The 24,744-nt window shown below is 36.0% G+C and overlaps 1 protein-coding gene across 1 annotated transcript in view; it reads left to right on the top strand.

Moving 5' to 3' along the window:
• The window catches only part of Exoc4 (exocyst complex component 4), a 771,143-nt gene that overhangs the window by 51,502 nt on the left and 694,897 nt on the right, over window positions 1-24,744 (top strand). Inside the window, exon 4 of the mRNA XM_015493819.2 lies at window positions 15,473-15,657. Within this exon, the coding sequence (XP_015349305.2) occupies window positions 15,473-15,657 (185 nt within the window). The remainder of the gene's footprint in view (window positions 1-15,472; window positions 15,658-24,744) is intronic.

Below are 24,744 nucleotides of genomic sequence, written 5' to 3'. Positions count from 1 at the left end.
CTTATTGGCTTATCTTCTTCTGGTGAGATTTATTCTTTCGCAAGTTTTCTTGGTTATTTTTATTTTCCTCTTCTGTGTGAAGGATTTTTTTTTTAGCCTATTCTTCAATGCTGGCTTTGTAGCCATGGATTCTTATGTTTATGCCTACATTGGAAGGCTTTTATTTCTGCTTTGATTCTGAAGGATAGCTTTGATGGATATAGTGGTCTTGGTTTGCAGTTTTTTTTCTTTAAGGGCTTTAAATTCATCATACTGTGCACTCTTGAGAAATCTGGAATGCTGATAGGTTTGTCTTTATAAGTGACATGGTGCTTCTCTTTTAAGATTCTTTTTTCCTGATTATTTCACATTTTAACCATAATATATGATACAGAGGTTCTTTTCTGGCCCTGTCTATTTGGAGTTCTAAATGCCTCCAGTACTTGCATGACCATGACATTTCTGAAATTCATTGAGTTTTCTACTATTATTTAACTGAATAAGTTTTCAGTACTATTAGTCTTTATCTCCCCTCCTTCCTCAAGAGCTATGAATCTTGACTTTGGCTTCTTAACGTTGTGTCAGAGGTCTTGTATAATCTGGTTTCTTATTTTTTTCCTTTGGTACTGATTGAATATTCTTATTTATCCATCTTCTTCTCAAGCCCTGATATTTTTTCTTGTGCTGGATCTAGTCTGTTTTTGAGATTCTTCACTGAATTTTTAATTTGATTGTTGAGGTTTTTTTTATTTTCAAGATTTCTGTTTGGTTATTTTTCATAATCTCTGCTGAAATGCTGTTTTATATCCCATATTAATTCATTTCTTAGTTCTTCTTTTAATTCTTTGATCATTTGAACAATCAACTTTTTGAATTCTTTGTCTGGCATTCATTTACTTCATTGTTTATGGTTCAGTTGTTGGTGAGTTATGAACTTTTGGCAGTGTCTTGTTGACCTGTTTCCAGTGATTCTGTTTTTTTTTTTTTGTGTGTGTGTGTGTGTATGCGTGTGCGCGCGCGCGCGCGTGTGTGTGTGTGTGTTTGCATATATATCGTAATGGCTTTCTCTTTCTTGGTTTTTAGTGAGCAGTTACCTGTTTACACTGTGCCCTGGGCTCAGGGTATAATGCATCAAAGCAACCAATCAATATAATCGAAATGCAGCCACTGGCAGCACTTTGAGAGAAGAGACTAAATTACCAGTAACAGCAGAAATGTAAGAGCAAACCATATACTAACATGTAATGAACAATTTATTAATAATGATCTCTATAACCACTAACAAATGAGAAAAGGGAGTGGGAAATAATATGGAACAGATTGAAAAATTGAGCATTAATGATAGTGTGCTTAATACTTTGTTATGTATGAAGAAAGGAGGTAAATTGTGGAGGAGGGAAGAGAGAAGAAAAAATTGTGGAAAGAAGAACGAAAGAATGAAAGGGAATAGAGATGTGAATGAAGAAGGGATGTACCAAGAAATATATTTGCAAAAATACATAAATTTAGAAAGAAATATGAAAAAATAAATGAGAGAAAAATACAAAATAACTTACAAATAAAGTTAATGGAATAATAAACATGCAGACATGAAAATTTATCCTTATTAAGATTCAAAAAAGTGTGGATGAGGAAAGAGGAGAAGAAATGTGGAGAGGAAGAAAGAGAAAAAGGAAGAGAATAAAAATAAGAAAGAAGAAAAGAGGTCTCAAGAAAAAAAATCCCATCATTTGAAAAAACACAAAATGAGGTAGAATAATGAAAAACAAATAATGAGGAAAGACACAGAAGAATAACTTCCAAAAGCAAATACAGGGGCTGGGGTTGTAGCTCAGTGGCAGAGTGCTTGCCTCGCATGTGTGAGGCCCTGGATTCGATCCTCAGCACCACATAAAAATAAATAAATAAAATAAAGGTATTGTGTTCATCTACAACTAAAAACAACAGCAACAACAAAACAAACAAAATCAAATACAATGCCAATTATAAAAAAGTTAAGATTTCTCTTTTTTGGGTTTTAAAATGGAGGCTCTTCTTTATAGACCTTGAATTTTAGATATCACCACCTTTGGGGAATTGGCACCCATCTCTCTTCCCTCTCCCTGCTGGGTTAAGCTCTGCTAGACCTCTAGCTCTGGCAGCCCCAGTGGCATTGGGGACCTAGAGCATATGCCCTTAGACCTTAGGTGCAGGCCCATGAGTAACGGTTAGCCCCAGCGCGGGGTGACAGTGGGTACATTCAAAATTTGTTGTCAGACTCAGTGGTGGCGATGGCAGCTGGAGGCTGGAGCACATGCACTCAGTTACAGCAGTGGTGTGACAAGCCCACCTGTTCTTCTCTATAGTTAATGGAAGTTCCTACAGCTAGAGACTGGATTTTTTTCAGAAAGCAGTTGTGGTCTGCTTTAACACATGGACAGTTGGGCAATATAGACTCCTTATGCCATATTTTTGGAATATGGTATGGACAAATTTCAGGTTCTCTGTGTCATCAATGACCTGTTCATCTTATATGAAGTATGTGTTCATTGGAGACTCAGTGTATGGTTTTAAGCAATGTTGGTACCCAAGATCAGCTTACTGTAAAATCTACTCTTCGGTAACTAAATGTGTTAATCTACTGAATGTTATAATTTGGTATAAACCAGTTAATTATTGGAAAATGCTTGTTAAGAGTGTTGAATTTTAGCCAGGTATGGTGGTGCCCATCTATAATCCCAGCCCCTCAGGAGAAGCTGAGGTAGGACGATTACAAGTTCAAAGCTAGTCTGGACAATAACAGTAAGACTCCATATTAAAACAAAACCAGAAACAACTACTGATTTTAATGTTGGTTGATTTTAATCTATTCTTTCTGTGAGTGTTTAGATAGCAATGAAACAATGAGGTTGTCCTATTTGTGCCAGGAAAACTGTGTCATTACTCAATATGCTGAACTTACTTTCTCTTCTTTATAGGCAGGGAAGGGGTGATCATTCATCAATTATTAAATGATTAATGTAGAAGTAAGAGGATAAAGGGCAAAATATATTTAGAAGTAAGAGGATAAAGGGCAAAATATATTTACTAGCTTGAGACTTTCTGTGGTCTCACAGACTTGATTTTTTTTTTTTTTTTCATTTTTCTGGGAATGGTATTGAGGTGAAAGCACTACGGATATCAGGAGCTGGGAATCCCTATATCAGTGATCAATGATATGATAGTCTTTCCTAATGCACATCTGATCCTACTATAGGATATCAGTTTGAAAGACTAAGGCTAATGTTCTCTAATAATAACTCATCAGGAAATGATCTGACATATATTTTAATAGATGGAGAAACGATTGGGTCTTTAACATGTGATGATGCAGTTGTTGATCATTTCTATTGTTTGTTATGTGTTTTCTGTGAAAGAGCTTAAAGGAGCTTACATTCTAGCAGGGAGAGACAGGTGGTGAACAAATACAACAGCGTCTCATCTCATGATAAGTGCAGTGGGGAAATGTGCAGTAAGAGGGCATCCATGGGTCCTCGGGATGAGGTCATGTGGTTTGCTGTTACACAGGGTGGTCAGCTGTTGTTGCTTTTAGCAGCATTTCAAACCCCTTTCATTCCCTTGAACACTTACCTCTGATTCTCCAAGATGAGTTAGGAAAAAGCTGAAAATAAAGTTATCGAATGAGTGACCTTGGTTTTTGTGTCCCAAATTAATTGAGCAGATTTGTGCCAGCTTTATTTTTGTCTTACAGAGTACAAGTACAGAACTTTGTGGTAACTCTTTTTCATGTGATTCAAAGCCCTTTTTATTTATATTTGATTTTGAAAGCTGTAATTTCTAGAAAACAGACTGTTTGATAGGTACCTGGGTATTGTATGTGTTTTCCTTCTCTTTTATTTTGCTTTTCTGTCTGCAGTTCATTTGCCTCTTTTATTTTAAAGCTGATAGAAACTTTATTTTATTGCATTAAACCTTATAAGGTTTAGCAGTTTTCGTTTGGCTCATGTGGCTGTAAGGCAATGATTCCTAAACTGCACATTAGGAATTCTTCCAAGAATTCTGAAGCTCAGGCCACATCCCAGAATGATTAAATCAAAATCTCTGGGGGTGGGCTACTGGCTTCAGTAATTTTTGCTGTTCTCATCAGTGATACTGGTGTGCAGACAAATTTTGAACTATTGGTGTAGGGTTTACCTTGTGCCATGGAATAGGAAAAAAAGTCATTGTCATTGTCTTCATTTAACACCAGCTCCAAGTAGTCAGAATAAAGTATTTTTGTTTGAAAGACATCACATGGTGATCTTCACATTTATGTAGAAATATTATTGTTTTGAAGATGCTTTGTTGCCACCCTCTGTTGCAGTTTCAGGATAGAGCTCATGAGTACATACATGGCTTTTATAGCCTGATTATTTGATCAAATAAGTTTAGTTTAATAGTCAAATTAGATGATTCTTTAGGTTTGGACTGACTTGGTACTTTTCGGAGATATCCTCTTAATGATATTTCTCATGCTTCTTTGCTGTGGGTCTTTATTTTACTGATTGCAGGGCTTTAATGAATTGGAACTGGGGCACGCTTTTATTAATTGACAAGTGGTGGCTATGTGCAGGGTGGCAACATGGAAACAGAGTGGATTTAAATCTGCAAGAAGTTCACGATTGTAGTCCTAATTCAACTACTCATGGAGTGCTGTGCAGCTTGGACAAATATATCACTTTTTCTTTTTTTTAATATCATATCTGTAGAGAGGAGATACAAATATTATGTCTACATTATTATGGTTATGAGAATGAAAATTTTATGGGAAGAATGTTTTGTAAGATACAAAGCAATATTCAAATTTATAATGGTGGTCAATATTATGGTCATGATAACCACTACTCAGTGTTAGGCGAGAAGAAAAGACAAGAGTCTTGGACTTGTTTATGTTGAGCCGTGTTTCTATTCTGGTGTTGCCTTCAGTAATGTACATGTGTTGTTTAGTCAGATAAACCACATGTGTGTTCATACACATAAGTCTATAGGGTCTGTAGGAGGGATTATTTAGGTCAAGAACAATGCCCAAGTTATTTGATGTCATCCATCGTATTTCTTTTTTTCAGCCTGATATACAGATTTACTGAAGTAGGTTTTCAATTGGTCAGTCTGTGGCCAGATGGAAACTAGATATTTGTGTAAATTACAGCAGTGACAACTCTTGTTGATAGGAGACTTCTGTCTCAACTTGATGATGGTCTGAGAATGCTGATCAGTAGCTTTTACTTAGCTTGACACGATAGGAGAAGCTTATTAAAGAAGTCTATTTTCTCTGACATTCGTTCCAATACTAATTACTTGTGGTTGTCTCACTCTTAAAATGAAAGAAGCTATATTCCTCTCACATTTTGTGGGAGTTTAAGAGTTCAAGTTAGTAAAGAGTTGTGTAAGTGCCGAGCATTTCTAAGGGCTTTGGGGCTCTTTCGCAGTACGAGTGAAATTGTCTTGATTTATGTGTGACCTTGAAGTGATTCTCAGTGACCTCTTTTGCCAGCTGTTAAGAAGAGTCCTATTCTGTAATCTTTCATGTCCCCAAATAACAAATAAGATGATAGGTTAAGTGACTTTTGGGACATTTGTTAAAAGACAATGTCCTTATATTTTGAGGAGAAACCTAGGTTTTAATGCTCTCTTTATAGTGCACTGATGAAAACTGGGAATTGCAGGGTCCATGAGATTTGGAATAAGGAAGGATTTTTTCCCCAGAAGCTTTTCTATAAGTAATTTACAATTCTTGTCTTTCTTATAAGGTGTTATAGTTAATTTCATTAGGAAAGTAATGTGGACAGATCTGTTATAAGGCCTTTTTGAATAAATAACCTTCTTAATTTGGCGTTATGCCTCTAGAACCCCTAAATGTGAGTGTAACTTTGGATTTGGACTTCTACTTGGATACTTTTATGTTGAGGAAAAAATTAAGACTTTAATTATTTTGTGTTTTGAAATGTAAATACATACACACACACATATACACATATATTCCAGTGTTCACACATACACACACACACACACACACACACAAAGTACATACTAGAATATTTATGAAAGATCTACAGAAGTTAAAAAAAATCACAGTGACTTCAGTCTAGGGAATTTTAAGTCATTTGTGATATAGTCCACAAATACTAAAAATCATATGAGATCTAGTGATAAGCTAATGTTCCCAGTGTGTTGCCAAATGATAAAAAGCATTTTTAAAAATAGTCATTTTTGTAAAACTTGGATGGCAAAATGGTTGGAAGGAATCAGATTAAAAAATATATTATTGCCTATCATGAGTAAGATTATGGGTGATCTTTTCCTTAGTGAGTTTCTGTCTTTCAAGTTAGTTGATGTAAAGAGCAGACTATGAATTACTTCATGATGAATAGAGCAGTAGTTTTTGGTTGTGCCAACCCTGAATTAAATTTGCCATGTATCATTCCTGTTGAGTACAGGTGCCAGGGTAGAATGATGCTACACCTTGTTTGTGCAAATAAACCACCGCCATTGCCCAGCACTACCATAAGACATAAATTGATATATAACATATTTGTGTCAACTTATCAAACTACATCAGGAGCACCCAACACATGGGCATCCCAAATCATATCAGAAACACCAGATGCAGGGGTGTATCGCCCTCACCAAATGTAACCCCCTCACCTAAGACTCATCCAAGGAGGAGCCTCCCAAGACGGGACACAGTGGCACTGGTTTCTTGCATGAGCCTCACTGTGGAAAATCACCACAGCAAAAAACCTCTGATTCCCTGTCCTTGGGCTTCAGCTCAGCATGGTTTCTTCTACTAGTGATGACAGTGCAAGGGCACTACAAGCTGACATCTCAAGCTGACACTCAAGTTGACATTCTGAAAGTGCCATCCCTCTGAATCCTACCTTGACAACTCTGTGGAACTGGTTCTTCAAAACCCTTATCTGACCACCTCCAGGGACTCTTTGCATTTCTATTGCTCTCTGCCTTTGCAGAACATCCTGTCACTTTGTGGCCACCTCAATCCTTTCTTAGTCTTTTTTAACCTCTGTTTGTAAGTGTATATATATCACCTATGACTTGAGTGTTATGGATATTAGGAATTAAAATTGGAGTGGAATTAAAGAACTTATGTTTGCTTAACCTAAAATAAAAGTGGAGTAGCTTATGAATTTATTGTTAAATTCTGATACTGTGGAAAGATATAAATATATTCAGTCTATATTAATGCAAATCTTACTCACTGCAATTGAGCATATGTTAACTTTGAAATTTAGAATAAAAATAAAGTTTAAAAAAAAAAAGTGCCTTTCTGGACCTCACTTTTTTTTTTTTTTTTTTTTATAAATCCATAAAATTGTGTGGAAGTCCAGTTTCATCAAGCTTTAAACTCTCAAATAGAAAGTTCTAACCAGGCACAGTAGTAATCCCAGGTATTTGGGAGGCTGAGGCATGAGCATCCCAAATTTGAGGCTAGCCTAGAGAATTTAGGAAAACCCTGTCTCAAAATAAAATAAAAAAGGCTGGGGCTATAGTGTGCCGCTGGTTTCAGTCTCTGGTAGTGTAAATACTAAATAAAACAAAAGAAAACACAACCATACAACAAAAAACCTTACATTTTGTTATCTTCGAATCCTGTTGGGTTTATCTCTGTTCAGTAAAGAACTGAAGAACAGGACACAGATAACAAGCAAGCAGCAGGGTTATTGCAAAAGCCACAGAAGACAGACTTCTCCCAAGAGAAGGGGACCCGGAACCAGAAGTCCGGTGGGGGAATTATGGCTTGTTTTTTTTAATGATCTCTGGAATTTCCTCCTTTCTTTATCTCCTCCTCTGACTATGCTCTCATTGATTGGTGTCCCCTGTGTCCACGTGTCTCTTTTAGGCTTTCTATTGGATCCCCCTCTTAGGAGTTTGAGAACAGAAATGTCTGTCTGATTGGGTTGCCAGCTTGTGTCCTGAGAACTTTTATCAAGCAGAATGTTGACTTCATTAGAAGACCCTCTCCATGCTTCTTTGTTCTGTCCCTGACCTCACTCATTGTGCTACCTAAGCCCCTCTACATCTCCCTCAATTTCATCTCCAGATACTGTCATTCTGTGAAGCCTGGTTGATGAAATATCATAGAAGACCCAGCTTCCCCTACTTCAGTAACAAAAATGAAATAAAATATTCACCTTAATAAAAAATAGGAATTATTTGTGATAGAATACCCTATTCAGTAGAAGAATTTAAAAAGCCAAAGTTGGGTGAGAGTAGTCCAAGGTAAGCTTAAAAATAGCTTAATAAAATGGAATGCTTTTAAACAAGTCAGTTTTGATGGCAGTAGTAGGGTGAGACCTTTCATGAAACTGTAAGTCCCATTTAATTTCTTTTGAGTTTTGTTTTCTAAGATAGATTCTATGGTACTTTAATGAAGAAATCCACAGGTAAAAGGTCTTTTCTTTGACAACACTTTATTTTACAGCCCCCCCCTTCACTCACTTATCAATAACTTCATCTCATTTGCTTATCCTGTAAATTCCATTATCTCCCAGGCAGTCCATTGCATTAAGCTCTTAGTACCTAATATCGCCTCATTTACATTGACACATGCTTGACCTCAGCCCTTCTCCTCTCTTTGTTAATGCACCAACAAGCACTGATATCTCTCTGGAGCATTATCATTTGGCTGTTAGCTGAACTAATAACAACCCTTCATTTGAGCTGATGAAGGTTTATTAAATAAAAACATGCAATAACCCTGGCAGTAATGAAGGGAGAATGGAGGTAGACTGCATCCTGTTTTTAATGTTGAGAGCACTGCTGAGTCTGCATTATAGGAATTGGTTTCCTGAGGGAGCTGGTGTACCTGACCGGTCTGATCAATATTGTGTTATCAGACTGATTTAAAAATGGGCATTTTTGATTGCCTGATTTGATCACTGTGGATTAGCATGTGGGCTGAGGAGTTGGGGGGAAAAGGTGTTCTTCCTCCAGGCACTTGTCCTTGTTCTGTGATGCAGCTATCTTGGGAAGTCTGTCTTCAGTACCAGACTGTCAATAGCCTGAGGCCTTCAGACAGTGGCAAAGCTGAGCAACAGGGAGCCAAAAACATCATCTGTCTGTCTTCTCTAGTGAAGCTAGGATCAAACATTGTTTTTCCTTTAAGTTCTCCAACATTCCCCCAAAACTTTGCCATAGCCATGACCCTTGAATGATTTTTCTTAATTCTCCCCAGCAGGTCTCGTACTCCCCCCACCCCGCCATTTTTGCTTGACAATCAGTCCATTCCCTGTGCTAGCTGGTGTCATGCTATAAACAGAAGTGAAGCAGATGTTAATTGAGTTTATATTTAACAGTTGGGATTTTTGTGAACATAGGTTCATTTGCTTTGCACTTTTATGTCATATGCACATAATATGGTATTATGTTCTATTAGTAAAATTGTTCCTAATTTATCTGGATCAGTTACATATACAGGATTCTATGAAGGTCAGAATTTTCTACAAGTGTGTTGTAAAGTTCCAGAGATACCAAAGCTTTTAGACTTTCTCCTAAAATTGATAGGTTTGTCAAGATAAAATAACAGCAGAGTGGCTGTACAAAGAAATGAATTTATTTAGGAACAAAAGGGATTATATTCCAGGATACTCATGCTGTGATGAATCATAGGCACTTCCAAGGAGGCAAAGGAAGAAAGAGGGTTTAAAGTAAAATGAAGAAGTTTACAGAAGTTGTTTTGTAGAAAAGGACTTTGGTCCACGTTTAAACAAACAGGGCTGGGCACGTGTCCTGGCAGAGCATTCTTAGTTTAAAGTTGTGGTGGCCTTTGTGCAAGGTTGTGGTTTCATAGAGTCAGGTGCTAGTTTATAATCTTAAGGATGTGCCCCTACTTATGACATCCTGATTGCATTTTATTAGGGTCTGGCATAAGTAACTTCATTTTGATTTTGACAAGTTTCACAGGTTGAACCATATGAAAGCCAATATTTGATCATTTTGACCTGTAAAAACACATTTTGTTCAAGTTAATACAGGTAAGATGCCATATTGGTTTTTTGTTTTTCTTAAATAGCATTCAGTATGTTCTACCAGTTCCTATCTTGATAAAGGTCAAAATTTCTGCAAATAAGGTGTAGCAAAGTAGGAGTGCTTGATGAGAAGGATGGGGGGGGGAACTCTTGTTTCTTGTGTAGTAAAGGACTTCCCTCTTGCTTAGAGGTGAGTTGGAATCACTCTGCATTCATAGGGAGTCTTGTAGGCTTCTTTTAGTCTCCTGAAAGTTCCTGAGCTTGAAGGTAAACATTTGGAAGTCAAGGCCACCCAGGGAGCCAGGCCTGAAGTCACCCAGAGTTACCTTCTAGTAACTCACAGGTAGGGTACCAACAGTGATTACGTTGATACCAAATCAATCTGTCTTTCCAAGGCAGTTTTTCTGGTTTTTCATAGCCAAAGATTTTTTAGTATTCTTATTTAGTTGAGATTGTTCAAAGGTTTGTTTAACTTGTGTCTTATTTTATACCTGTAGGAAGGGATAAGGTATCAATTCTCTGTAGTAGCCTACTTTATTTATTTTTTATACCTTTATTTATTTATTTATTTGGTGCCAGGGATTGAACCCAGTGCCTCATGCATGCTAGGCAAGTACTCTATCACTGAGCCACAACCCCAGCCCTATCTTTTTATTATATGAATAAGTTGGGTGGTAATCACATTTTCAGAATAGTTACTTTGTCTCACTAGAAAAATGCCTCCCTAAGGGAGATTTACTCTTGAAAAGTGACCTATTGAAAAGTGTCAAAGCGTTTTGGAACTATGTAATTATCAAAGTCCTGAAAGAAATATTTATTTTGGAGTCAACAACAGCAATGCGTTTGCTTTCTTGGTTTATATAGTTGCCAAAATAAGCAAGTTCTGTAGCTAGCAGATGTTTTAGTTATCAGATTAGTTTTTTTTAAAATTTATTTTTGATATGGTGGATTGAACTGGTACTCGACCACTTAGCCACATCCCCAGCTCTATTTTGTATTTTATTTAGAGACAAGTTCTCACTGAATTGCTTAGTGCCTTGCTTTTGCTGAGGCTGGCTTGGAATTTGTCCTCCTGTCTCAGCCTTAGGAGCTGCTGGGATTACAAGCATGTGCCACTGAGCCCGGCTCAAATTAGAGTTTGTTCACTTATAATTTCCATATTTTTAGATTGAATTTAGGTATTTTTAAAAAACCAGTTACTATATCATTTACCTTTGTGTATCTTATCTTTCCCAAATTAAAAAATGAAAAGTTCAGTAGTTTTATAGGATTTACTCAGCGAAGGAGCTACTGAGCATGGCAAACTTCAGTGTTCCTCTAAAACGTATAGACTACAGAATTAGGTATTTCTAACTAGAAGTTTGAGTCAGATTAGCTGAAGACAAGCACATAACTATGAAATAATAATTTCCTGTACTTTATACAGAAATAAGATTGAAAAATCGAATTTGGGATAGAATTTGTGCATTTGGTGGTTTTTAATCACAAAGATTTTTCTTTGTTATAGACCGGTATCTCAATTTAAGACAAAAAAATTCTTGATTATGTATATTTTAACTGTGTACTTGACCTATTTTTTGTGTTACAGAAACATTTTTTGATATTTTTTTTCTTACATGGATAGGTTTCTAGTACTACAACATGCTGTCCTGTTCAGTATTGTGTGTTAAAGTATTTTGGGAATGTATATTTATCTTCATAATCCTAAAAGAAATATTTATTTTCAACTGTAAATCAGATTTCTGTTACCTTTATGAACAGTTTCCTACTGTGTTGACTAAAACACTGATATTCTGTTAGATGGTAGTAAGTATTCTGTGAAAGAATTCCCTGCTAGTAGTATCTTTTTTCTTACAAAGTTTATTTAAAAAAATGTGTAAGAAAAATTCCAAATATATTTAGGTGACTCTTCTCATGATATAGAAATCTAACTTGAAGAAATGGTGTGGCGTACTGGAAAAGTCTAAGAGTTTATATTAGATATCATTTAGGGCATGAATGTATATTGTTTATTCTGTGACTAGATACATAGGCAGCATTAATTAATTCACTGTCCTCTGTACTGTCTACTTTTCTTTCATCTGCTGTGTCTTGTCCTGTAATTTTAGTATATATTTGTGACTTTGTTCAAATTTCCTGTCACATTGATTTTGATTTTTTTCCCCTCTAGTATTGGGTATGAACGCAGGGCCTCATGCATGCTAGGCAAGAGCTCCACCATTGAGCTACGTCCCAAGCCCCCATCCTGTCGAGTTCATTTTGTTGCCTAGTTGAATACAAATTCATCTTGTTCAGTTTCTATTGATGTTTCATCAGTGTCATTTAAAAAATGCTCTGTAGTCATTGAATTGGAAAAACCCAATATTGTGGTTTGGATCTTGAATGTTTCCCAAAAAGCCTGTATGTTGAAGACTTGGTTGTAAGTCTGTGGTGCTTTTTGGAGGGAGGTGGTAGAACCTTTAAAGGGTGGAACCTTGTAGAAGGAAATTAGGTCATTAAGGGCATGCCTTGAATGGGATATTGGGATTCTGACCCTTTCCTTTGTTTCACTTTCCAGCCCCCTCTGCTACATGTTCCTGCCATGTTCCCCGGGCCACCCCAGGATCAAATCAACAGGACCAAATGCCATAGACTTAAACCTCTAAAACTATGAACCAAAATAAAATCTTCCTCTTTATAAGTTGTTTATTTCAGGAGTTTTGTCCCAGTTATGAAAAACTGACTAACCCAGTGAAGTAACTTATGACTATTTTTCATATACTTAAAAAATACAGCCTCAGTTATGCACATTTCTAAAAATAGAAGGTTACTAAATTATTTTTCTTTTAGTAAATCCCAAATACTCGGAAATACTTAGTCATTACTTGGAAACCAGACTCTGTAGTACAACAGAATTGACCACCAGTGACAGGATGGTCTCTTAGGCTGAGTGCTGCCTCACCACGTTTTCCTTCATGTGTAACTTTGTGGTGCAGGCTACTTAAAACCACACTTAAAAAATGCTAAGTTTTAAAATTGACTTTCTAGAGATCAAATGTTGCATTGATAACTATTTCTTCAAAATGGCTTGATACCACTAAGAAGATCCGGGGAGGAGCAAATGACGACTTTGCCTAGTTCCCAGAATTTTAGCTCTACAAATAGATTTTTAATAAGTGAAGGTCAGAAAATAAAGCACTGTATTTTCTAATAGGAATAAGAGACTATTCTTAATTCTCTTTTGTGGTGAGGTATCCAAACTTTGAAGTTCTAAGATCCCCCTTGATTACATATGTTAATTGTGTTTTGGGTCAAGGAAACATTCAGAAAGTTTGTCCTATAAATGATTGGTGGTTCAATGAAGGAAAGAACCCTTGCTGAAAATGCTGTTGAAACATCAGGTAAATCCTCTCTGAGATTCTCTATCTACAGAATAAATAGGTGTTGCTAAAAATAATTTCTATGACACTGTGTGCCAGGCACTGCATTAATTGTTTCACCTGAATTTTTTGTAAAAAAAAAAAAATTGATTAGATTGTTTTCAAAGTTGATATTGTCATGTTGTTTTGTATTTGGAGTGTGAGCTGTTTGGGTTAAAAATCTTCATGCAAATTTCTACAAATAAATCAAGTGTGGATGTGCAGTGGGTGGTTTTTAAGCTTAAACATCTCAGCTGGATTTAATTACCTTAAGGGATAAGGCTACACGATGGGCCAGTGGTTTACCAAATTATTTTTCATTTTCTGGATCTTGATGTCACTGAAGGTTAATGCATCCTCTTTTCTTCATTGGAGACCTAAGTTAAAATCCATTTTAGGGCATAAGTGTAAATGAATTTGTTGTTTTTCCTCCTTGGGGACACTTTGGTCATTTTGTGAGGCTGCCTTTCCATTTGGAATTGCTGGCAGCTTGCACACGGCCCAGGGGCTCTTGTAGCAGGGGCAGTTGCAAGTCAGCGTGAAAATGAACTGGCAGGGCTTCAGAGGGCAGAGCTGGCCCAGGGCTTGTCACTCTTCCATTCCTTGATTCTTTCTTGCTTAACTTAAGCAAACTTATTTACTACTGACATTTGATTATAGCACATCACAAAACAAGTGATGTGTTTGTGGGAAAGCCATTGGATTTCTTTTTTCATTAACCGTTTCAGAATGGTTTATATTTGGCAGCTTTGCAGTTTTCTGTATTCACTGTCTGCAAACTCTAAGATGACTCCTTAAACTGCTGTACATCTGTGATCAACCTTTTTGATCATCAGTATGTTTTGGGGCTTTCATTGTTTATTGTTTTTGTATGAGTGTTTGATTTGGGAGGCATATTTGTATTTATAATTATGTTGAGTGGTTCCACCGTGAAGTGGGTAACGGGTAGTCGGTCATTATTTCCTCTACCTATTAGAGTATGAAGAAGTAGAACCTAAGCAGGGAATAGTCACAGATCTTAGTCCTTCAGGGCGCTGGTGTGCTCTTCCCCCTCCAAGCCCAGCTTGTCGTCATGTCATTTCTTTTCGAGTCTTCTTTTAAACATTCTTTATGTCTCCCTCATCACCTCCTCTTGAGGAATAGTACTGAAAGTATATTTTTCACTTTATATTTTCTTCTTTTAAAATATAAAAAAATATTTATATATACATGGACACACATTATTTATATACATAAATAAATGGGATCATATCATATGTGCTTTTTTTTCCCTTTGTAGTTATTGTTTTGAGTTTCAGAGTCAGTTGCTTTTTGTTCTCAGAATCCTTCACCTTCTCCATTTATTTAGGCATTTCTGCACCAGTTTGATTAACCCCATCATTTTTATCTTTAAAATCTCCCAAACCACTTTACACCAGGAATATCGTCCTCTCTATAGTTTATCTTCTATTACCATCTAAATTACATTTATTCTCTCAAACTGGATCAGGATAAGGAAGAGTCAATGATTTGATATTTCCCACTTGTAGCATTTGTGTAAAAAAAAAAAAGTGCTTCCCTCTGTGTGTGTATATGTGGGGAGTGAGACTGATCTGTGTAGATATACATATAACTTAGTTAGCCAAGCTCTGACTTGTGAGCACCATGAGAATAAGCTATTAAAACCTTCATATAGTATGCTTTTATTTGGTCTTAATCTTCAAAGGCTAAATTTGATTAAAAGCTGATTTAAATAGTTAGCATTTGGGATTCTTGTGAGAATATGAATGATATAATCGTTTAATTGGGGAGGTCACTTCTGTGTGTCTTTCAGTAAGTGATATGTGTGGAATTAAGTACTACATATAGCTGTAGAGCTTCACATGCCTTCATGTTTATCTTGGTCAAGAATTTTCTTTATTTACCTTAGATGATCAGTCCTTTAAGAGCAGGACTAGACATCTACCTGATGCTCAGCCATGTTTGATGTATGCTCACAAGGCTTTCATGAACTGCCTTTTCATAGTACCTTAAAAATAGTCTTTCTTACTTACTGTATTGCTGGTTATTATTTAATTGTCCATTATTGGCTCTCCTTTTGTGTCTTTTCAGGTATCAGCAGTAGAGTCTTTGGAGGGTCCCCTGCTTCAGGTAGAAGGACTGAGTGACCTCAGGCTGGAGCTTCACAGCAAGAAGATGAACCTCCATTTGGTTCTCATAGATGAACTGCACCGGCACCTGTACATCAAGTCCACCAGCCGAGTTGTGCAGCGAAACAAGGAAAAAGGGAAAATGAGGTGGGTTAAAGTGCCTCTTTGTCATAGTGTCTTGTGGCAATTATCAGAAGAAATATTCTTTGTTTTCAGAATATTCTAGTTTGTTTTATTTTTGCTTTAATGTACTGTCTCTGAGACTTGAAGATGGTTTTGTAATAGCTATTCCTTGTTCTGAGAGGTGGGCATCAAAGTTTGTTGATTCATTCATTGTACACTTATTGTGGACCTCTTTCATAAGGATACCTAAGAAACATTTCCTGTGGGCCTCTTGTATATTGGATGAGAGACACTCTTTTATATCTCAAAAGGGAATGAAAAATTCTTTTTTTTAAAAAATTTGGCAGTAAAGTCAGCCAAGTTAGGAAATATAGATATATGCACTAAAGTTATAAGATTTATTGTTACTTAGGGTTATGTTTAGCTTTAGGCATTCTTCCTTGTGGAATTGTTCAGAAGAGGTTCAGAAAGAACACTTTCCTTTTACTCCTTGGATGGTTGTAATGTAGCTCTGTGTTTAAGGGTCTGGGTGAGCTTAAGAAATCCATTGCTTTAGTATAGACCAGATAGGGAGTAAGCCTAGATCTTAAGATGGTAAAACGTTTGGATTATTAACATATGACAGCTGTGCAAGTGCATGTCCTTTCAAAATTCTTTTAAATAGCCATAAAATCTTTTCAGAGGGGATTTTAGTATCATATTCTGAAATAGATATGCTTTTGCTTTCTCATCCATGTATACCAGAAGAACACTGCATGCTGGCACTGAAGTCTTTCAAGTCCTATCCTTTTTGAACAAAAAGTGCTAACTTTGTGTGTGAAGCTTTAGTTTAGCCAGAGATCCTGACAAAGAAAGAGAAATTTGTACCTTTTCAGCAGATAGACATAATATAAACTTTTGCCAGGCACATTCCATTCCAGGTAGGAATGTGTACCCGAGACAAAACTTCAATACAAGATCTGAATAGGGTTAACTCTGAGTTACCCATTCTGCAGAGAGGGAGTGGGAGTGCTAAGGAGATTGTCTCCAGAGTTTGGTGGTGAATGGTAGGTCTGAATGGATTTCTTCCCATTCTAAGAAAAACAGTAAAACAAAATTACTATGAGTCTTGTCAGTTTCTGTGCCATATAGGAAAATAAGTATTATGTTGAGGTATCAGAGGAAACACTCTGATAAGGAAACATATTTTAAAAAAAGAATTTATAAAGCAAACAAGAAAAAATTTGGGAAACAGAAGCTCAAGTTTTCTCAAAAGAAATTTGATGGTAGTAGATTAGATGATTGTTTGACATAATCTCTTTTCCTCTTCCACTTCAGTGGGAGAAGTACATTTGTTCCCCTCTAGTTTTGGGCTTTTACTTTTGTGAGTCATTAGGATGTGTAACACAGACAGAGGCTGCAAATACTCTTGTGCTGGTAAATGGGGAGTATGCCCTCTTGTGCTTCCTCCATTCCCTGCTGGCTTTTTTCCCCCAGAGGAGGAAGAGAAACACACAGAACCAATTCAAGACCAGCAGACCTGCCCAACGTGGATCAGCTAGCACCAGAATATATGCTTATTGTTGACATCATGGAGCATTTGTGGTTGTAGGCAGCAAGTGTATCGCTTCTATGAAACAATAACAGGGAGCAGTTAGAGTGGAACAGGGAGAAATGCTAAGAGAACTACAGTGTGAGTTAAATGTGAGAAAAACAAAAGTGAAGAAATTTAAGTCTTAAAATGTTAGATGAATCAGCGATGTGGAGGAAAAACTTTCCTCCTCATGAAGAAGAAAAAGACAAGGTGATAAAAGAAAGATGATGGAATAAAAGATGGAAAACAGTGATCAATCCAATGATTTTAGGTGAGGATTACACCTAAAAATGATAGTGCTGTGGACTGTATTGTGAACCACACCCCCTAAAATTCACATATTGAAATCCAAATCTCTGGAACCTTAGACTATATTTGGAGATAAAGTTTTTCAAGAGTAACTAAGTTAAAAACAGGTTATTATAGTAGCTGCTAACTCAATAGATTGTTGTGCTTGTAAAAAGAAGGAATTTGGACAAGGAGAGATACAGTGAGAAGACAGTAGAGGAGAAGACACACATCTACACACAAAAGAGTAAGAGGAAATCAACTCTGCCCACATCTCGACTTCAGATTTCTGGCCTTCAGAACTACAAAAAAATATATTCCTATTGTTGACACTCAGTCTGTGGTACTTTGTTATGACAACCTGAGCAAATCAGTGCAGAGATACTCAGAAGCAATAATTGGAATGTAAATTAAAAAGTCTGCTTTAACAGGAAAAAAGAGAGACCTTGCTCTGCAAATCAAAAGGATTCAAGGTAAAATTAAAACAAAATAAAAAAATCCTTAAATGTAACTTAGGAATTTTTTCATTAGAAACAAATTCTATAAGCATTAGGAAGAATAATTCTGTTTACTGCTCTGATAGAGACAGTTATCTGCCTAACCAGTATCCATTCTCCCCTTTACTTTTGATGGCAATCCTGTTTGTTCCTGGTGGCCAGAGACCCAGCTTAAAGGCTTTATTTTCTATTTTTCTATATAGCTAGAGCTGATTAGTGGGTCTTCTGCTTGCAAACTGTTGAATGAGAACTCATGGGAAAAATTTTCAAAGATGCCAACTAAATTGGCATGCTTACTGTTTTAAACCTTCACGTGCCTTTATCTCCTTCCTATCTGTGACATGCGTCGGTGCCATGAAGTTATTTTAGACACGAGATGTCCTCAAGAATAGAAGGTCACATCCTAAACTCTGATGATGTCCAACCATCTATTAGAGCCTTGGATGGGCTGCCTCTTTTGTATGAGAGGAAAGAATCCTTTGGTTTACTCAGATCACTATTATTTGGGTAATTATTATGTTTTTCCCGCCCTCCCTCCCTAGCTCCCTTCCTCCTCCCTTCCTTCTTTCCTTCCTTCCCTCGCTCATTTGTCTTTCTATACTGGGTATTGATTGAGTTCAGGGGTACTCTACCACTGAGCTAGGTAGAGTACCTTTTTATTTTTTGAGACAGATTCTCACCAAGTAGTCGTAGTTGGCTTTGAACTTGTGATCTTCCTGCCTCAGTCTCCTGAAAGCTGGGATTACCTGCATGTGCTACTGTGCCCAGCTATGTCTTCCATTTTATATTGTAAACTCTAGTTTTGATACACAAAAAGGAGTAAAAGTCAGGCTCACCAGAATTTGCTGACCAGTAAATGTGAGACAACAGTGGAGTCAAGTCTATAGTATAATATGCACCGATGACCAAAGATTTCTAGGTCCAGCCAAGTGGCTATGGGTATGCATAAGCAGCTGAGTGTTCTCATATATGAATTTGTAGATAAGAAATAAATTACTAGTGTTTTTTTCCCCCTAGAAAACTACTCACAGATAAACTCTGTCATAACTCAACAATCACAGCTTGAGAACAATATAGTTATAGATAGCTTGAAACAACTTTTGAAGAACATACACCATTTAATATGTAAATTTGTATATGAGTAACTAATAAATGTGTGTTTACAAGCAGAGAACTACTGTTGAAAAAGAAGGTCTGTGTCGTCATGGAATACTTCCCTAATAATAAGCAGGATTTATATCACCACACTGAGTTAGTAGAGAGTGGGAAATTTGAAGAGGCAGAAAATAAAAAGGAAAATTGAATTTTTGCTAAAGATGAGTCAGAGTTGGTTTGTTTTAGACTTTAACTATTAGAGAAAATACATTTAATTTTGTTTTTATGACTCTTGATAGGTATGTTTAGAGATTTCTGTATTGTTTAAGAATTATTAGGGAACACAGAATCAAATAAAACATACTTGGTATTTCAGAGGATGATGTGTTAGCTAAGATTCTTGATTGTAAAGAGTAGAAATCTATCCTGAGAACTAAAACAGCTATGGAGTTAACTGGAAAGTTATCAGATATTTCACAGAATTTGTGAGCATTCTATAAAATCATGTTCTCAAATGTACTAGGAAGGAACTAAAGCAAACAAAGCAGTTGAGCACACAGTCTTAGACCACATGAAGGGCCCATGAGGGTTGCTACCACTGCTGGTACTGTGCTTACCATGGCTGGATTTTAAACACTCCTGTCAATGATCTTTAAATGTCCTGTTTCTCTCCTTCATCTCCTCCAACGTCCGAGTCCTGGGTAGAAACGTCCAGTTTGCTGAGCATCCTGGGCCCTAGCTTGCCTCCTTTAGTTTCCATAGTAGGAAGTAGGTCCATCTCTTTTTTGACTCCATGGGGATTCTGCCCAAATAAAAAGATTGTTTACATGGTTAGTTTCCTAAAACAAATAAAATCCAATAACAAATTTCTACAGCAGGAGAAAACAAAGGAAAGCATATGAAGGCATCTACATATAAAGAACAGAGATTTTTGAGTAGGAAATAGACAAGTAGACACAAAAGAAGACACATGACTACATGAAAAAAATATTAAACATCATATCTGGAGGAAATAAAACAAATGGCGAGACTGTCCTTGTTCTTACCTCATAAAGGTGTCAGTTGCAGTTAAATCCCAGTTGAGGTTTTTGAAATTGTCACATGAAACCTGAAGTTCACATGGAAGAAGAAATATATAAGATTTGCTTTAAAAAAGTTGAGACGGGAAGTTGTGATGGAGGCTTTTCTTATGTGATATCAAAATATATTGTAAAGCTATTTTAGTCAAAATAATACAGGCATGCAGATAGAAAATCAGATTGCTGGGATAAAATAGAATTCAGAAACCAATCCCAGGATTCATGACACTTTAGTATTTTACTGTGTGTGGGTGAGTCGTAGTGATAACGGGTGTTTAGTAAAGAGTTGAGCCAACTGGCCAGTGATTTGAAGAAAATAAATTTAGATACCTATGTTTTTTTATATACAAAAAGTTCTAGCTAGATTTAATAATCACATGATAAAACTTCATTAACATTAAAATACAAGNTTTTTTTTGTATTTTATTTAGACACAAGGTTTCACTGAATTGTTTAGCACATCGCTGTTGCTGAGGTTGGCTTTGAACTTGAGGCCCTTCTGCCTCAGCTTCCTGGGCTGCTGGGATTACAGGCATGTACCACTGTGCCTGTGTCTTAAACTTTTTAAAGTTTTAAAAAAAAATCTATTCCTTTTAGATACATGTGACATTAGAGTATATTTGGACGTATTTTTACAAACATGGAGTATATCTTATTCTATTTGAAATTCCAGTTTTGTGGTGGATAGACTTTTTTTTTTTTTTTTTGGTAAAACATTTTGAAAGGTGTTACATCAAAATGAAGTTAATGGCTTATTTTTATGTTTTCATAAAAAACACCTTTATAACCACATAAAATAATTAAAAAGTCAATTTTTTCATTTATTGCATGCCTCCTGGGTTAGCTCTTGGCTTGCTCTTGCTTCTTTGGACATCTTCAGACATCTCCTAGCTTATGGAGCAGAACGTTTCAAACTCATGGGTTTGGTGTCTGTATTTGTCTCTGAAATGTGTTGAGATTGTTGTGGATCCCATCATGTTATTTGATCCCTGTTTAATCTTTTATTTTTTTCTGTTTACATGTCATTTTCTTTTCGTTTTTTTTTTTTCCCCCTCTTTGCTTGCTTGCTTGCTTTATTTATTCATTTGATCTTGGGGGCTTAATCCAGGGTTGTTGACCTTATTATTACCCATATTCCCAGCCCTGTTTTTCACTTTTTATTTAAATGAGACAGGGTTTCATTAAGTTGCAGAGGCTGGCCTGGAACTTGGGATTCTCCTGCCTCAGACTTCCAAGGTACTGGGATTACAGGTGTGCACCACTGCACCTGGCTGCTTTGATTTTTAATGTTTTCATTTCACTTTATTTTCTATTACCACATCTTTGTCCTTGGTCTGCCATTTGAAACTATGACTCTTTTTTACTTTTATGTCTTCTACATCACTCATTGTTCTTTCTGTATGTTCAGCCAGTTCATAGAACTATATAGACTTACTGTGCCAGTCATTCCTGTTTCATGGTTCACTTAAACATTTACTAAACGCATAGTATCAAATGACAGATATTTCTCATCTCAGTGTGACTTAACAAACTTTTATGTGCATTTGCTCTTTGATAGGTACTGTGCCAACTGTATGGTTATAGAGGTTATAACTAGAGTTATAGCTTACAGTTCAGCTCACCTGTGTCAGTCTTTGGTTTGATATTAAGATCAGCCAGATGAGTTGCAACTATAAATTTTGGACATAGTTGGACCATTGATTACTAAGCAAAGGAATAGAAATATGTTCTAATTAAAAAGCAAATATTCAGTAAGCCTAGTACTTCTTGCCCTTCTTTAAAAACAAACAAACAAGAAAAGTTTTCATGGATTTAATTCTGAGATCAAACACATTTAGAAGCAGATCCTAATTAGCTGGGATGGTTGATTAATGACCAGAAATTTCTTGGGGTTATGGGGGCAGTAGTTGTTGTTTATTTTTGGTTTGGCTTCATTTGTTTTATAGTTTTCCTGTCCTCCACCATGTTGTTATTGAATTGCAAAACACATGCAATCCCAATATACAATTGGTGATTTTGCAAGACTCTCTTAGGCTAGGAGGGATTTAGTGTATATCAGCTATTGTTTTCAATTCAGTCATGAATGATTCTGAATGGATTTAAAATAAAAAAGTTGTTATATGTATTTAAAAAGAAAAATATCAATATCTCTCTCAGAATAAAGTGGTTCATATTAATTACAAACTTCAAAAAATTATTTTTTATCTCAGTTTTTATTTTCTAAAATACATTGAGGGATTCAAAACCCTTTGAAGTAATTAAGAGTTTTCACCTTTATCTCTGATATGGTGAGAAGAGGTCTTCTTTTCTCTTCTTAAACGAAAACTAAGGTCCATACACATTAAATGTGATATTCCATAATAACACCTACCTGTCTGCCAAACTTCATGTCTGTAGTTACTAAATGAATGGGTGTATCCTTTTTTTTTCTCTGGAACTTTTGAAAGCAAGTCCTTCCATAAAAGAACAAGAAAAAAACCAAAAATCATTTCCAGAGTTACTTGCCTTTGGGTTAGTGTTCACAAAGGAGAAAATTGAGGCCTAAGGGAAATTTTTAGAGAGAGAAAGAGATGAGTCTATGAAAATAGTTCTGCAGTAAATTGACTTTCTACAAGTTTATTGATGGAGTTTGAGAGCCCTCTGGCTCTGATTATAAAGTTGGGAGGTTATGTTTTTCAGAGTTGAAATGCAAGCCATTTATCACCCTATATTTAACTGAAATATATTTTTAGGTTAAAACTGAGAAAATAATGTAGGTTTTAATTTAAGATGAATCGTGTGCTCTGTGTTCTTAGAAGTATGTACTGTTACAGATTCTCATGTGTATATACATGTCAGTATGCACATACATATGTACTAACTGTACTTATTTATTATTAGATTTGGCAGGTAGTATTATAGCTATACATCTACCTGGATTTTCCTGCTAATTGATACCTTTATCCTCCTTTAAAAATCACTTGGTTATTTAAATATTTCTGAAATACGTAATTTTCCTGTCATTGTAAATTTGAAATTGACTTTTTATTAATCACTCAGTAGCAGTATTATAAACCTCAGTAGACTCCGGATCCATGGGCTAGGGTGCTATGGAAATATGGACAGCTAGTTTTCTAATTATGAGAAAAAGACAGATAAAAAGTGATAAGGTAGATAAAAATAAAACAACGAGAATGCAAAAGTAATCATAAAAGATGGAAGAAGGATAAACCTCTGATCTAACTGATTTTATAAATACATAAACTTTTATTACAAAATATTGTGTTTTTTGAAGACTTGGAGTGTTTAAAGATCGTTGAGGCAATTAGGAGCTTATGGTTTTATGTTGGTGGAAAAGTCATCGGAACTATGATGGTTCAATTCCTCCTAATGTAGCTTTTACATCTTACACTTTCAACTTCACATTAGCCTGTGAGTGAACTATTAGAATTTTGCAATTTGGTATAGCTCATATCCTAGCACACTTGCATCTTCAGCACAGAGCACAGTGCTGAACACTATCAGATGCTCAGTAATTGTTTGGGTAATGATTTCCCTTCTTTTCTGGGTAAGTGAAAAGGGAAAAGTTAATGACTGTCATAGTCATCCTCAAGGCTTAGAACAATGGCTCATACATTATTAAGACTCAATGAAAACAGTGATACCTTAACTGATAATTTTACTCTTTAACAAAGCTTATTTTTCAAATTTTTCTGAAGGAACCGTTTTTTTTAAAGTAAGCTCAAAATGCACACATGCCTGGGTATAGCATGTAGCACAATAGTAAAGTGCTTGCCTAGCGTGGGTTCCATCCCCAGCACCATTGAATGAATGAATGAATGAATGAATAACCAAAATACTCACACAACTAGCACCTTGGTTCCAAAAGAGTGTGGAAGGAAATGGGGACACATGACCATGGGGTGGTTGCAGGTGTCATTCACAATTGCTCACATCTCTCAATCCATCCTTCTTGGAGATACCCTTCTGATGGAGATGGTCTTTTCCTTTCTCCCCTTGTGCCTATTGTCCTTTTATGACCTACTTTGAAAATCAATCCAAGGGTAGCCATTACTACTGATGGTGTTTTTTGAAATGGGAAAGAAGTGAGAACTATGACTTTGACTCTATATCCTTGGAACTGATGTTATAGCAGCTCTTCTGTGGTCCTGTTGTGTGGCTAGATCATTTAGTTTCCTGAGGGCAGGGCCCAGGTTTCATCTGCATTAGCATTGCCTACTTTCTTATAGGTAACAGGTGCTCATAAATTTAACAGGATTGCTTGAAAATTGAAGTGTTCTTTATAATCTTTGTATCATTTAAGATCAGTGTTTTTTTTTTTTTTTTTTTTTAAAGACACTCTGTAGTTTATTATTAACAGGAGGGACTAGGCTTTAAAAGAAGATTTTTTTTTTTTTTTTAAAGCTAATCAAATACTAAATCAGCCTGTTTGAGATTCTTTAAATCAGCTTTATTTTAGTGATTCCCAACTTGTTGAAATTTATGGCCTCTTTTAAAGAAAACTAAGAGTAGTTAACTTCTGAAAAAATATGTAAAAATCTGCTTGAATAATACAAATTTAAATGAAGTTTCTGTACTA

This window comes from Marmota marmota, unplaced genomic scaffold, assembly GCF_001458135.2.
Source record: "Marmota marmota marmota unplaced genomic scaffold, marMar, whole genome shotgun sequence".
In the NCBI taxonomy this organism is placed as follows: domain Eukaryota; kingdom Metazoa; phylum Chordata; class Mammalia; order Rodentia; family Sciuridae; genus Marmota; species Marmota marmota.
The sequence above is the reverse complement of the archived record's forward strand: the minus strand, read 5'-3'. Positions and strand labels throughout refer to the sequence as shown.